The following is a 14,414-nucleotide window of genomic DNA, read 5'->3' on the forward strand; positions in this document are numbered from 1 at the left end:
AAAGGTACTATCCAAATTATATTCTTTATCCTGGATGCGTAAATTAACATCTGTTAAAGACAGTGGACACTATTGGTAATTGTCAAAGACCAGTCCTCTCACTTGGTGTATCTCAACATAAATGCATAAAATAACAAACCTGTGAACATTTGAGCTCGATTGGTCGTCAAAGTTGCGAGATAACTAAGAAAGAAAAAACACCCTTGTCACACGTAGTTGTGTGCTTTCAAATGCTTGATTTTGAGACCTCAAATTCTAAACTTGAGGTCTCAAAATCAAATTCGTGGAAAGTTACTTCTTTCTCAAAAACTACTACACTTCAGAGGGAGCCGTTTCTCACAATGTTTTATACTATCAATCTCTCCCCATTACCCATGACCAAGTAAGGTTTTATGCTAATAATTATTTTGAGTAATTACCAATAGTGTCCACTGCCTTTAAATAGGCTATTCAGTCATTATGAAAGTGTAAAAAACAAGTGTCTTTGCATAACCCTAAAGTGGTGTAAAGATCCATCGTTTTTTTACACCCTTCTTGTGAGAATTTGTTAACTTTTAATTTGTCTCATTTCAAATAGATACATGTAATGTACATTTGTGCGTGGAATTTTGTTCTTGATTCAGTTCTGAGTTTCCATGATATCCAACCAAAATATCAGAGGCTGGGACATTTTATTTGAATAACAAAAATGTTTGTGTGGAAGGTAAAATCTTATTTTTTGTCAGCATCCAGTGACTCCAAGTTTCAAATTTCACTCTGAAAGAGTATCAAATAAAAGTTGACCTTAGAGCTACATGTGTATAAACCTTTGCCAATGTACACATCTCAATTTGAAGCCCATACTTTTTAGGACTGGACACTATAGGTTAGTTTCAAAGACCAGTCTTCTCTCTTGGTGTATCTCAACATCTACATGTACAGGTATGCATATAACAAAAACTGCGAAAATTTGAACTCAATTGGTCTCAAAATCAAATTCGTGGAAAATTACTTCTTTCTCGAAAACTATGCTATTTCAGAGGGAGCTGTTTCTCACAATGTTTTATACTGTCAACAGCTCTCCATTGCTTGTTACTAAGTAATAATTATTTTGAGTAATTACTAATTACTCAATTATTATTTTGAGTTACTACTTAAAATAATTATTAGCATAAAAGTTTTCTTGGTAATGAGCAATGGAGAGCTGTTGATAGTACATGTACAATTTCTCACTCAAAAAAATAAAATCCTTCAGTCAGGCTTGAATTGGAAAGCCTTGTATAATGCAAATTTGTGGAATAGGGGTGTTTTTTCTTTTATCATTCCCTTGCAACTTGAATGACCAATTAAGACCAATTTTTCACTGTTTTTTTATTGTATGCATGTTGGGATATACCTAGTGAGAATAGTGGTCTTTGACAATAATGCCAAAGGTATCCAGTGTCCAATCATTGTTTTGTTTTTACAAGTTTGTAGACTGTGATATATGAAGAGTGCCCTCTATTGACCAAAGCAGACCAGTCTTGACAGTTGACCTCCTCATGGTGTGTCAGTCTTGTCTCTGTCTCTAATTTGAGTTGATAAACCAAACCAAAGCTAGATGTAGTCATCATTCCTCATGCTTGTTTTCATTTGACAAAACTTTGATGAGAAACGGCTGCCTCTGAAGTGAGTAGTTTTTGAGAAAGGTAATTATTCACTCAAATAGTGAAAGACTTCAGGCCTTAACCCTTTTATTAGGCATCTGCGGGCTCACAAATTTGTTCAACAAGGGTGTTTTTCTTTCATTAATCTCTTGCACTAAGTGAGAATACTGGTCTTTGAGATTTACCGAAGGTGTCCAGGGGTCGATTTCACAAAGAGTTGGGACTAGTCCTAACTTAGGACTAGTCTTAGGAGATATGAAAAAGAGAACGGCTAGTCCTAAGTTAGAAGGAGTAACTAGAGATAATACTAGTCTTAAAGGCAGTGGACACTACTGGTAATTGTCAAAGACTAGCCTTCACAGTTGGTGTATCACAACATATGCATAAAATAACTAACCTGTGAAAATTTGAGCTCAATCGGTCATCAAAGTTGCGAGATAATAATAAAAGAAGAAAACACCCTTGTCACACGAAGTTGTGTGCGTTGAGATGGTTGATTTCGAGACCTCAAGTTCTAAATCTGAGGTCTCGAAATCAAATTCGTGGAAAATTGCTTCTTACTCGAAAACTATGGCACTTCAGAGGGAGCCGTTTCTCACAATGTTTTATACCATCAACCTTTCCCCATTACTCGTCACTAAGGAAGGTTTTATGGTAATAACTATTTTGAGTAATTACCAATAGTGTCCACTGCCTTTAACTCTTTGTGAAATCAACCCCTGGATGCCTTTAATGAGTACCAGGAGAATCAGTATTATACAATACTTCTGTATGGACTCTCCGATAAAGATCTTGCTAAAATTCAACGTGCACAGAACACTGCTGCTCGCCTCGTTTCTTGTCTGCCTCATTCTCACCATATTACACCTGTACTAATGCAATTGCATTGGCTCCCAGTTAAGTTTCAAACAGTTTACAAAATTCTTCTGTTAAGTTTCAAGGCTCAAACATGTCAATCTCCTGCTTATTTATCTGAACTTGTTCATCATTATTCCCCTACTCGGACTTTACGATCATCTCAACAGTCATTGCTTTCTGCTACTAGAGCTTCTTCCATTTTTTATGACCACAGATCTTTTTCTTACGCCGCACCGTTTCTTTGGAATAGTCTTCCTGTGCATATTCCCCAAGCTAATACTTTACAATGTTTTAAGTCCCTGTTGAAAACTCATTTGTTTAAAGCTTCTTTTTTGTAATTTGCCTATTTGTATCTTGTATCTTTCTCTAATTGTTTATTTTATTGTTTCTTTTATGCGCTTAGAGGCTTTTGCATTAGGCGCTTTACAAATGTCTTATTATTATTATTATTATTAGTATTATATGGTGATGGAATGACGCAATGGATACAGGATACAGGTCTGGAATATCTATTCTGAGAGAACAAGGCCATTTTTCACTTTACACTGGGCACTTCAAGGGGAATTTCTTAAAGTCTGTGAGGAAAATATTTGAAGGGCCACATTGAGACCATGATCAGCAGAGGCCTGTGGCATCCATGCTGTTTCAGGCCTGAGCAGGATACTTAGGGCAATTAATAAATGTAAACAATAGAATTGGTTAATCATATAAATTAATTTATTTATTTCATTTTTGAAATCTCACTGATTAAAAAGTTGCTAAAAGTACCAACTCTCTGGAGAAATATTTTTATCTGAATTTGTTGGTCAAGGCTGGTAAAAATGGTGTTTGAAGATTAAAGTTTGCTAATATTTTAACTGTTGCAATTGAAACATGCCTAATTTGGACACCGTAAACATATATACTATGTATCTGAAATGCTCGGTGGGTGGTTGTATTTATTTGGTGTATTTATTGAAAATTACAAAGATGGGAGCAAGTTTTCCTTTAACCAACCGTTTAGTGTACACTCTGGGGAGCAACAGGTTAATTACATGTGAGTATTTATGATCTACTGTAGCAAAGTATTACACTTGCACAACCGAAGGACCTAGAGAGATGTCGCACAAATTAACAAAAATAACAAAATAACAAAAATACACAATTTAGATACACAATGATTACAAGTTGGTCAAGGTTAAAACAAAATCAAAAGATGTGTAAAACAAAACCCTTGGCAATGATTAAAAAAAATATAATTATATGTTGCAGAGTCGTAACAGCTAACAAATTTAGATGACTTAATTTATTGTTACTATTTGCAAAAAGTGAAATGGCTGCGTAAGTGTTTTGATTCTTGGCGGAAGAAGTTGCATACTTGTAAAGCGCAATATATCCACCTATGTAAGCACTCAAGGCACGACAAAAAGAAGACTAATTTAGCATAATCTGAGAGGTCAAAGTTTACCTGGAGATTAGGTTATTAATGACCTCATTCCTCATTCACAGTTAAGGAACAGATACAATTCTATCAGACAAATCCACCAGAAAAACAAAATTCTCATGCCTTTGCCAGACCCTATTAAGTCTTGGACACCATTTCTTTCCCAGAGAGAAAAAAAACCCATAAAGGTTGCCACAATTTGACCAGAGTGGCTGATAGCCGATGTCAACTGAACACTCAAGTGAAGGGTCAAATGATCTCAATTTGAACCTAGCTGGCACTCTAAAATGTTGACTTAAGGGCTGGGGAGGTGTGGGAATCTTCGCAGAATTGGCGACAAACTTTCTGAAGATTATGTTTACTTGTGGTTTTAGAATTTCTTTTGAAAGTAGGATGACCTGAATTGTATCTTTGATGGACTCTTCATTGTATGTGCATTCCTGTTGAATTCTGTAACTTTTTTAAGATAATTTCTTTTATGAAGTACTCATGTGTGTCGTTTGCAATGGAATTCAGCTGAGCACCGTGTAGAATTTGTGGGGCATTACTGGGATATTCTCTTATCTATTCAAGTTTGAATAGAGATTCAGTGGATAAGATTGGTGCCTGGTGTACCTTTTCAACCACAACCCATCAAAATCCAACTTGATGTCTTCTGCAGGGCCCAATTTCATAGCACTGCTAATCACAAAGTGGTGCTTAGCATGAAACTTCTTCCTTGATAAAAACAGGATCACCAACAACATTTCCATTTCTTTCATATTGCTTTGTACTGTATTCAGCTGTTGTTTGCTTAGCCTGAAAATCCCGTAGAAAATTGGTTGGTAATCCTGCTTTTATCAAGGCCAACATTCCATGCTAAGCAAACTTTGGTGCTTAGTAGCTCTATGAAATTGGGCCCTGTCCTGTAGGTGTATACTTTGTTTTTTAAAGGGCAAGGGCACCAAGGCATATTCTCCTTGGTAAAGGGCACCCTAGATGAGGAAATTGTAAATTTCTACCTTGGATCATTTCAAGGGCACCAAGGCAATGACCAGGGGGCATGGAGGCAATTGCCTTTGTTGCCTCCGTGAAGTATTAACTCTGTGACTGCAGTTGTAAATTAATCATGCTTTCAGACAACCAATCAGTTCAAACTTGTTTTTGACTGACGGATAAAATTATTTTAATGATTGATTTGATTTACTCATATTCAGAGTTACATTTTTAGTCCTTGCTCATTCCCCCTTGGATTCAAAAGGCACTCTTTAATTTTGTTTTGTTTTTCAAAATGAGGGGGGATGATGATCATCCTTTTTTGAAAAAAAAACCCCAATATGATCACCTGGTATATATTTACATACTTGGCCTTACAGTGGATAATTCCACACTAAAGTTTCACATCCTTGGACCAGGCCATTTGCGTGCTAATTTTGAATAAAGTCTGGTGCAATGACATGCTTGATCGCAAGTTACCACTTAAATTTGAATTCCTCAGACTATCGAGACACATTTGCTATATGTAACATGATTAGGAGCAAGCTTTTGCTTAGTAACCTAAGTGGCAGTGAACACCCATACACAACTCTGAATGGATGTGTATGGCATAATGGTATCAGGGTTTGCTTATCTGGAGGTTTCTATACAAAAGCTTGCCTTGAATCATGTTACATAGCAACTGTCTCTACAGTCTTAGGAAATGTAAGCCGGTACGTTGTGACCAAGCAAATCAGTGTACCAAATTCAATATTCAAATCGTACACCAAAATGGCTTACTTCCCGCTTATGTACATGAACTCCATATGTTTTATGTCAGGTTTTTTCTTCGCTCCCTGTCATTTTCCCGATGGTAGAGTGGGTCTGAAGGATGTTATGTCAAAGCATAAGCCAGTTTGGTACCTTGGAACGGAAGCTTGCTACTTTGTGCGTGTGTGTGTGTTTAAGTTATTGAATGAAATAATCCCTTACAATAGTCTAAACAACTGCTGAGATCTATTGAAGTAACCAAGTAAACACTTAATATATGGATGTGTCCATCACATCTGTCCATCACAGGCTCGCAAATCTACATAATGCAACCTTTCTTTTATCGCAACTCGGTAATATGCCTGTGATTTTTTTACCACAGAACTCGGGTATACAGTGCTAACAGACATCGGTGTATATGGGTCAAAACCCAAATGAATATTCTTTATCCCTGATGTAAATTTAACATCTATCACAACTCGGATATTCTAGGAAGCCAAAGAATTTTCATGTGTGAATAATTTTCAAATGATTTATATTTCTATGATTTGTATTTGTTAAAATGTTCAAAAGGAGTGGAGATCTCTGTTGTCTGAAGACAAAAATGAAGTGGTTTTCGTTTGTTATATTTTATGAATTAGCAATACCTTAATTTGTACATTCCTTCCATTGCTATTTTCACTATCTCCTCTATTTTTTTGTTGAAAGTGTTTTGAACAATATTGTGCCCTTTTAAAATACTTTGAATGAATTGAATGAAAAAATACTATGTGTAAACATATTTACATACATGTGCAACTAATTGTAAACACAGTTGGGCCCAATTTCTTGGCTCTGCTTATCAACAAATTTTGTACTTGCAATCACCATTCTTTACTTACAAGGTTAAGTGCCAAATTTTGGCACTGGCTGTGGAAAGCGAAGAATGCCTTGTAACCTGGACCCATATTCATAAAGCTGTTATAAAAGCAAAAAATAATGCTTAGCAAATTTCTTTGCTAAGCAAAAGATGAGTGGAGCACTAGTTGCAACAAAGTAACATTTATGGCTTGTTAACAGTTTCTGTTAAGCAAGATTTTTTGTGCTTAGCAAGTTTTTATGCTTACAGGCTTTATGAAATTGGGCCTTGGAGAGCGCACAAACAAACACAACCTGTTTACCTACAAAATGCCCTTGACATAAGAATTCTCTGCTTCCTTACTTAGCACCAATTCGTTGGCTATGGTAATATAAGCAGAACCATGAAATCGTGCTCACCTCACATAGTACGTGGACTGTTTATTCCATCTTTTATTGGTATTTAAAATATGGTTTAATGGATGATACTCCTTGTAAATATTACAGATATTATATTTAAAGGGTAAAGGGTAAGCTTATAAAGTGCCATCATAGTTATTTATTAAACTAATATATTCTTTATACATGTTGAATAACTTAGAATTATAGTTTGTGTAGGGCTAGTGAAGCCCACTTTGGAATGACTTTAACTTTAAATGGGCCAGTTTCAGTGCACACTAGGTGGCAGCAGACATAACGAGTTAATTAATCCTTCTGTACAGTGAGTGTTAAGTTGGAAATTTCAAGTGTGATATGGGCTTTATGGGATGAAAATTGTGTCTACTTTTTCATAGCATCCAAGAACAAACAAAAATACGATTCATTTTTAAAAAGGTCTAATTATGAGCCATAATCCAGTTGGATTTTAATAATGTCTGATTAGTCACTCAAACTAGGTTTCCCAGACTAAAGACGGTGTTGCTACGTCACCTGGGTCAGGCAAGCTTTTATAGCAACCTCCAGGACAAAAACTGGTACCATAGCCCCCTCTTGCCCCCCTCCCACTATGAGACGGTTAAAAATGCACAAATGAAAAGTTCCACAACATTGTCCCACTACAAAAACATCCCAGCAAGCTTTAAAGGCAGTTAACACGCTTAGTAATTACTCAAAATATACTAGCATAAAAATTTACTTGTAAAAACTAACGGAGAGCTATTCAAAGCCTAAAACATTGTGAGAAACAACTCGCATAACGTTATTTTTGAGAAAGAGGTTATTTCTCACTAAAATATTTATACCTGCGAGAGACTTCAGACCTGAAGCCTTTCTCAGGCATCTGAAAGCACACATGCAACATGGCTGTTTTCCCATCAATATATTCTTGCAACTTTGATGACCAATTGAATAAATTTTCAAAGATTTGGTAATTTATGCATGCGTTGGGATACACCAAGTGAGAACACTGGTCTTTCTTTGACCATTACCAAACGTATCTCCCCAGTACCTTTAAAGGCAGTGTACACTATTGGTAATTACTCAAAATAATTATTAGCGTAGAACCTTTCTTGGTGACGAGTAATGTTGAGAGGTTGATGGTCTAAAACATTGTGAGAAACGGCTCCCTCTCTGAAGTGCCATAGTTTTCGAGAAAGAAGTAATTTTCCACGAATTTGATTTCGAGACCGCAAGGTCTCGAAATCAACCATCTAAACGCACACAACTACGTGTGACAAGGGTGTTTTTTTCTTTCATTATTATCTCGCAAGTTCAATGATTTTTGAGCTCAAATTTTCACAGGTTTGTTATTTTATGCATATGTTGAGAAAACACCAACTAGTAAGGCTAGTCTTTGACAATTACCAATAGTGTCCAGTGCCTTTAAGAAGATTAAATTGCCTATGAATAATATTGGGGTGGTTCATGTTGGTGTACATGTATTTATAAATTCTTTTCATTGTGATTCTGTTCAGATTGTAAAATAGTCCTTTCCTGAAATGATAATCAAAAGTCATTATTTATTCCCATGTCTTAAAACAATTGTCATAACTACTTATCAAAATGTCCAAAAAGTTTGTGACTCTAAAATAAATAAGGTGCGGCGTTGTTAATTTAACTTGTAACTTTGTAGCCTCCAGTATCATTGTCTCTGAATGAATTATTCAGGTTTGAGTTACAACTCCGGTTGGGGTGGGGGTGAGGGGTCAGGTGAAGAGTGTATCAATAAGGATTGACAAATATTGTTTCGGGTGGGGGGGGGGGAAACTCCCCCTACTACTTATTATGCAGGGTATGCCACGCCAAACTCTTAGCCAATGAAAAAGGTCTTCCTTTGACCTAAAGATGCTGATGCGGTGAGAGTCGTTACTAACGAAAAAGTCTGAAACTTGGATACTAAATCAAAGGTATGTTGAAATGATTCCATTTTTACTTTTTGGTAACCCCTGGGGTTAAAGATTCCATGTAGCGTTTGGAAACAGTATCCAAAGCACTAGAGAAGTAGACCAATGAGCAGGATTTCTTTATTTGTGGAAAAAGATATTGTCTGATTTCCTTCACCAGGCCGACATAAAAAGTCTGAATTCAGCCAAAAGTCTGAACAATGTTATCCCTGATACTCCCCTTGCTACTTTATCATGTAGGGTAAACCACACAAAACTCTTAGCCAATGAAAGGTCTCCCTTTGACCTTCTATGAGGGTGCTGATGGAGCTTGTGATGTATACAAAGGGGTTAGGAAAGCTTTCGATTTATGTTAGAACAACAAAATGTCTCTGAAGCAGATGACAAACTTATAAGAAATGAGTTCGTTCCAGTTGATAAATCATTGCATTTATTGACAATTATGGAAGAAAAGTAGCATTTCATTATATAATAAAAAAGGTAACTTGAACATTCCACTTCTATAACAATAATAATAAGTCAAGCTTTACTATTATCTTTCAAAACAAATTGACACAAAACTTATTGGAAATTATTGGAAGTTGGCAATAAGTTAAACCAGAGTTAAATTACAAAAGGTGCAGGTTTTCAGTTCACAGAATGGACGGATATTTTTATTGCAATTTTTGTTACATTATACTGAAAGTGAGCAAAATGGTGGATACAATTAAATTTAAAAAAACAAAAACAAGAAAACCAATGCATTTAGTGGTAAAAAGCAACATTTTCAACATATTTACAAACAGTTTAATAAAGAAGGAAAAGAATTTGTTTACGTTATTTACATACAGGTAATTTACAATTCGTTCAAACCAAACTCAGCAAACAATGTATGTCTGGAACGACTGCACATGTTCATCATTTTAAAAAAAGCCGCTTAAATTTACATTTTAGTTGTCCAACTCTGCAGGGGCCCAACTAGGCTGCTTAACCAAAATACCATGTCACAAGTACCATGTGACTGGTACCTTACTTGTTTTTGCTTAGCAAAATAAATTTCAGCAATATTTTCTGCTTAACAGCTCCATGAAATTGGGTCTAAGTCACAATAATTATTGCTTCAAGATGTTAGTTTGGAGCTCTGAACTTGATTGAGCCTTCAGTCGGGATCAACTTTCCTGGTGTGTTGAAAAATCGTTGTAAATATGAGTGATTTAATCGGCCCTGCCAATAAGCGATTCGAAAATTTTAAAGTGGGTACAGAGTTAATCTCGAAGCATTCTGATACTTGTTTGTCTCTGATCACGCTGTGATTGAACCAGAAGCTTCAGAAAACTCGCGTTTCTTCGTAAAGAATTCTGAGGAGTTTTTCTGATTAAATTGACCTGTGGCGCGGCTAGGGTTAATACTGTATAATTATGAGTAATATGACATCATCCAATTCTTCTTGCGAGTGATTCAGCTAGTAGGTATCTTAATTCACAATCTAATTCACCGAGAGATGACCAGAAAGATGGAACCTTACTTTGTTGGCAGTCAACAATTCTCAAACTATAATGCTGGCCTTTTTGGTAGTGTACACATGTGCCTGCTGAGTATGGCTGAAACACGGCGTTCAGACCAATTAAAAAATTACGCTGGTTGGTCGCCTCTTCGTCATCAGACCTTGTTTTCATCCAGAGCTGTGTTTAGACCTTCATTGCGATACATGCCACATGTACCAAGATGCTGTCCAAGATAATAAAATAAAAGAGAGAAAATAGCTGCGTTAGTTTCTTAAGTTTATGGTGGTCTATCAACTGGGTTGGTCAACAGTGATTTCTTACAGCTGGTGGCCCCAGTCAAAAGGAACAGCAAACAAACAACGGATCTGTGCCTAAAGAAGACCAGGGGTGGATTTCACAAAGAGTTAGGACTAGTCTTATCTCGAGTTAGGACCAGTTACTCGTCCTAACTTAGGACTATCCATGCAATTTGTATATCTCCTAGGACTAGTCCTAAGTTAGGACTAGTCCTAACTCGTTGTGAAATCGACCCCTGGGCCCAAATTCATGTTTACCATGAAATTATGTGCTCACAGGGCCCAATTTCATTGCTCTGCTAACCGTTTAGCACAGAACCGGCGCTTACAGAAGCAGGGAATTCTGTGCTTACAGCAAGCGTATTTCAAGGGTTAGCGGCGAAACTTGTGCGTACTCCACACTGCTAGGCATTCTACCCTTACAAGGCTAGCGCAGAAATTTGGCGCTTGCAAATAAGCGGGGAATTGTGATCGTAAGTGCAAATGTCAACGCATTGTATGTGGGTGTCCCAACAGAGTATCATTGACAAAACAAATTATAAATGAGTAAGTTTGAAACTTTGCATGGTCTGAGTAGCACCAAGTGTAAATCTCTTTTGAGTAGTCAGGTAGTCGGTAGTGGCTCTAAAAAGAGCAGGTGGTTGACAACACACAATTTTAATCAGTATGCTCTGATTCTCTTCAGGAGGAAGAATGGCTAGAAAAAAAGTTGCCTGTTAACTGAAAATACTCCCGCATGGGTAACAGGAAAAGGTTTTTCTTAAATCCCGCAGTGAACTGGGTAAAATAGTCACAATTAAATATTTTTTTTCCCCAGAACTTACCACTGAGAATTTTTGCGACCTTGCTCTGAAGGTGGTGGGCATGGTGTGTACTGTAGGTTTCTTATTTCCATAGGTCATGTTGGTCGTTCTGTACATAGGGTTCTGTGGCTTGCTCTCATACCCTTCAAAGCACTCTGTGTAGGACAAACAAACAAGATAGAGAGAATTTAGAACAATTGCCAAACAAAAATTGTAATGAATTGAACAAAGACAAATGTCCTAGAGCAGGATTTGAAGCAACGACCTCCCGCTTAACCTGTCAGCGCTTTACCTTCTCTTATCATGGTGGAATACATTTATGCTTAGCACGCATGTTTTTCTGCTACAGTAAGCACACAAACTTGCTTAAAGGAACACGTTGCCTTGGATCGGTCGAGTTGGTCTTTGAAAAGCGTTTGTAACCGTTTTTTATAAAATGCATATGGGTAGAAAGATGTTGTAAAAGTAGAATACAATGATCCACACAAACATGCCTCGAAATTGCGTGGTTTTCCTTTTACCTCGTCGACTAACACGTCGGCCATTTATGGGGGTCAAAATTTTGACTCCCATAAATGGCCGACCATGTTAGTTCGCACAGTAGAAGGAAAACCACGCAATTTCGAGGCAAACTTGTGTGGATCATTGTATCCTACTTTTAAAACATCTTTCCAACCATATGCATTTTATAAAAAACGGTTACAAACGCTTTTGTTTTGACCAACTCGTCCGATCCAAGGCAACGTGTTCCTTTAAGGGTAAACAGCTTTATATGGTCCCTGCTGATACTGATAGGAGGAACTAGGTCGAACACAATGGTGGCACATTTATCATGAAAATACCTGTAGAGAAGACAGTGGCTGGCTACAGACATACAGTGGGAAAGAGGTTCTAAGTTAATCCCAAACCTTAACCACCAACAACACACGTATCTCTAATTTAACACCCCTTACAAACATTCTGCCTTTTCATTGGTTTAGAGCGCAGCACATGATATGTCTTAGTTTTAATAGAAACGCGGGGGCTGTGTGATCGTCGTTTGCCATGTGATAGTCCGAAGACTATCACATGGTGCACGCAGTAGTACCTATACATCTTTTTTACCCACCTCGAACCCAACCTAATCAGTTGTGCATTGTGTATCTGAACTACGCATCCGAACGTTATGTTTACGGGGATGATGAATAGTCTGTTGGGGTGAGATTAAACAAATATTGACTGCTTTGAGGGCTATGTGGTTAAAAGTCCGACTCCCTCGTTGATCCCTGGACCGTTCCATTTTCCAAAACAGAATGCTCCAGCAGGTATCACATTGGGGGTCGTAGTTTTAACCGTAGCACCTGAAGCAGTCAATATTTGTAACTTGTACACTAGTAGTAGGAGTGTCTTGTTGCTTTCATCCCTGCTTTCACAGCCTCACCTGGGTGTTCAAATCTGTCAGGAATGTTCTTGGTGTGGTAATAGTCCGACGTGTTCTCATTCTGTGGTCTCACAGCAGGTGCTGTCTGTGTTGGGTCTGGCAATTGGTTCGTTCCCTCAACAAGTGGATTCTGCATCTGGTGACAAATAAATAAGAGTCAATAATTAAAGAGAATAGTCATCACATTATATTAACATCAACATTTGAATGCCTGTAGAAGAAATTAGGAACATTCAAATTATTAAATTTTTATGAAACCTGACTGAATGCAACTTGTTCAATTCTAGGGAACTTTCAGCATAACGTTGCAAACAAAACAATTCACTCAAAAAATTAAACAATGTGATATATTATAAGTTGCGATAACCGTAATCCTCCTCCCACCGAGGAGTGTTACATATACCATACACTACAGTTGTCGCAAATAAGTTGACATGTACTCAGCAGAGTCAATCAACTCTTTTATTTACAATCCATAAGGTTTATCGCGATTCAGAAACACAATGCATTGTGGGAAGGAATGGGGGCGGTTTCTATGCAGTTTCTACGATTAGCGCACGCAACGCCTATACCTTTGTGTGGGTTCAACAGCGCCCTCTCTTGATATTTTGCTATTCGCGATAAACCTTATTCAATCAGTGCGAAAGTAGAGTTGTGAATGTGGTTGATTGATAGCAAATCGCTACATATTCACAAGTAGTAAATACTGATCAGAACCGGGCATAAGTTTTGTAATACTATCATTCACACTAATAATAGTATATACATGATATACTACGTATAGTTTAGTTGCGATAACGTAACCCTCCTGCCGACGTCGGCAGGAGGGTTACGTTATTGCAACTGTGCTATTTGTAAGGCTAACTTTCGGAAACATTTCAGCTTCCTGCGAATACTTTTTTATTCATAATCAAAGGGGGCCTACTTGAAAATTTTACATTATTTAAACTTTTAAAATTAAAGTAGGCCCTATCCATAAATTTAACTTATTATTTAAAATTTTAATTAAGTGTTTAAAAAATTTATTTTCAAGTTAACTTTAATTGTGTTCACTCTCTAGTCTTATTATTAATTCGAACTAAACTAATTCTAACAGATTCTTCAATTACAATTTTTAAAATCTAGACTAAAAAATAGTCCAATGAGATTTTCCTTCAGGTTCAGGTGAAAATGAGTTAAAAATCATGGTGGCGGGATTCGGAAATCTTTCCAAATTTCGAAAACACAACACAAGTAGGCCCTAATAAAAGTCAAACCAATCTTTCTAAGAATTAAATACTTGATAATTAAATTAGCCATACCTCTTCTGGAAGAGTCAGTCTATTCTCTGCTGCTGCCATTTCTGTAATTTATCTTGAAATTTCTTTGTAAATTTAACTTCAACAATCTGTTGATGTCGACTGGTGTTGTTGCGCGGCGGCTATATTTTGCTTTTCACTTTCCGAAAATTTCCGATCTCACGAGTTTTGGCAATGTTTATCGTTGTTGCTATGGAGGGTTGGCCGGGGAAGACATGACGTCACAATTCCAGCTGGCTCGTACGGGTAAACAGTGTAATGTATACCTGCTATTCAATTCCAATGTTTTTGAACTTTGACCTA

At 37.0% G+C, this 14,414-nt stretch overlaps 1 protein-coding gene across 1 annotated transcript; it reads right to left on the reverse strand.

The window, feature by feature from the left end:
- Window positions 1–9,213: 9,213 nt before the first annotated feature.
- LOC139953437 (piercer of microtubule wall 2 protein-like) lies at window positions 9,214–14,273 on the reverse strand. The gene is made up of 4 exons (XM_071952907.1): window positions 14,115–14,273; window positions 12,814–12,949; window positions 11,415–11,548; window positions 9,214–10,517 (listed from the first exon to the last, which is right to left on the reverse strand). The coding sequence occupies exons 1-4, from the start codon at window positions 14,151–14,153 to the stop codon at window positions 10,449–10,451; spliced, it is 378 nt and encodes a 125-aa protein (XP_071809008.1). The 5' UTR covers window positions 14,154–14,273; the 3' UTR covers window positions 9,214–10,448.
- Window positions 14,274–14,414: the final 141 nt, after the last annotated feature.

The sequence above is a fragment of the Asterias amurensis genome, chromosome 2 (assembly GCF_032118995.1).
Source record: "Asterias amurensis chromosome 2, ASM3211899v1".
In the NCBI taxonomy this organism is placed as follows: domain Eukaryota; kingdom Metazoa; phylum Echinodermata; class Asteroidea; order Forcipulatida; family Asteriidae; genus Asterias; species Asterias amurensis.

Excerpts from the sequence above, each read along its gene's own strand:
- LOC139953437 (XM_071952907.1), bottom strand. The coding sequence starts at position 14,153 with ATGGCAGCAGCAGAGAATAGACTGACTCTTCCAGAAGAG. Across the intron at positions 12,950-14,114 it reads GACTGACTCTTCCAGAAGAG|ATGCAGAATCCACTTGTTGA; the intron begins GTATGGCTAATT and ends ATTTGTCACCAG. Across the intron at positions 11,549-12,813 it reads TGACAGATTTGAACACCCAG|AGTGCTTTGAAGGGTATGAG; the intron begins GTGAGGCTGTGA and ends TGTCCTACACAG.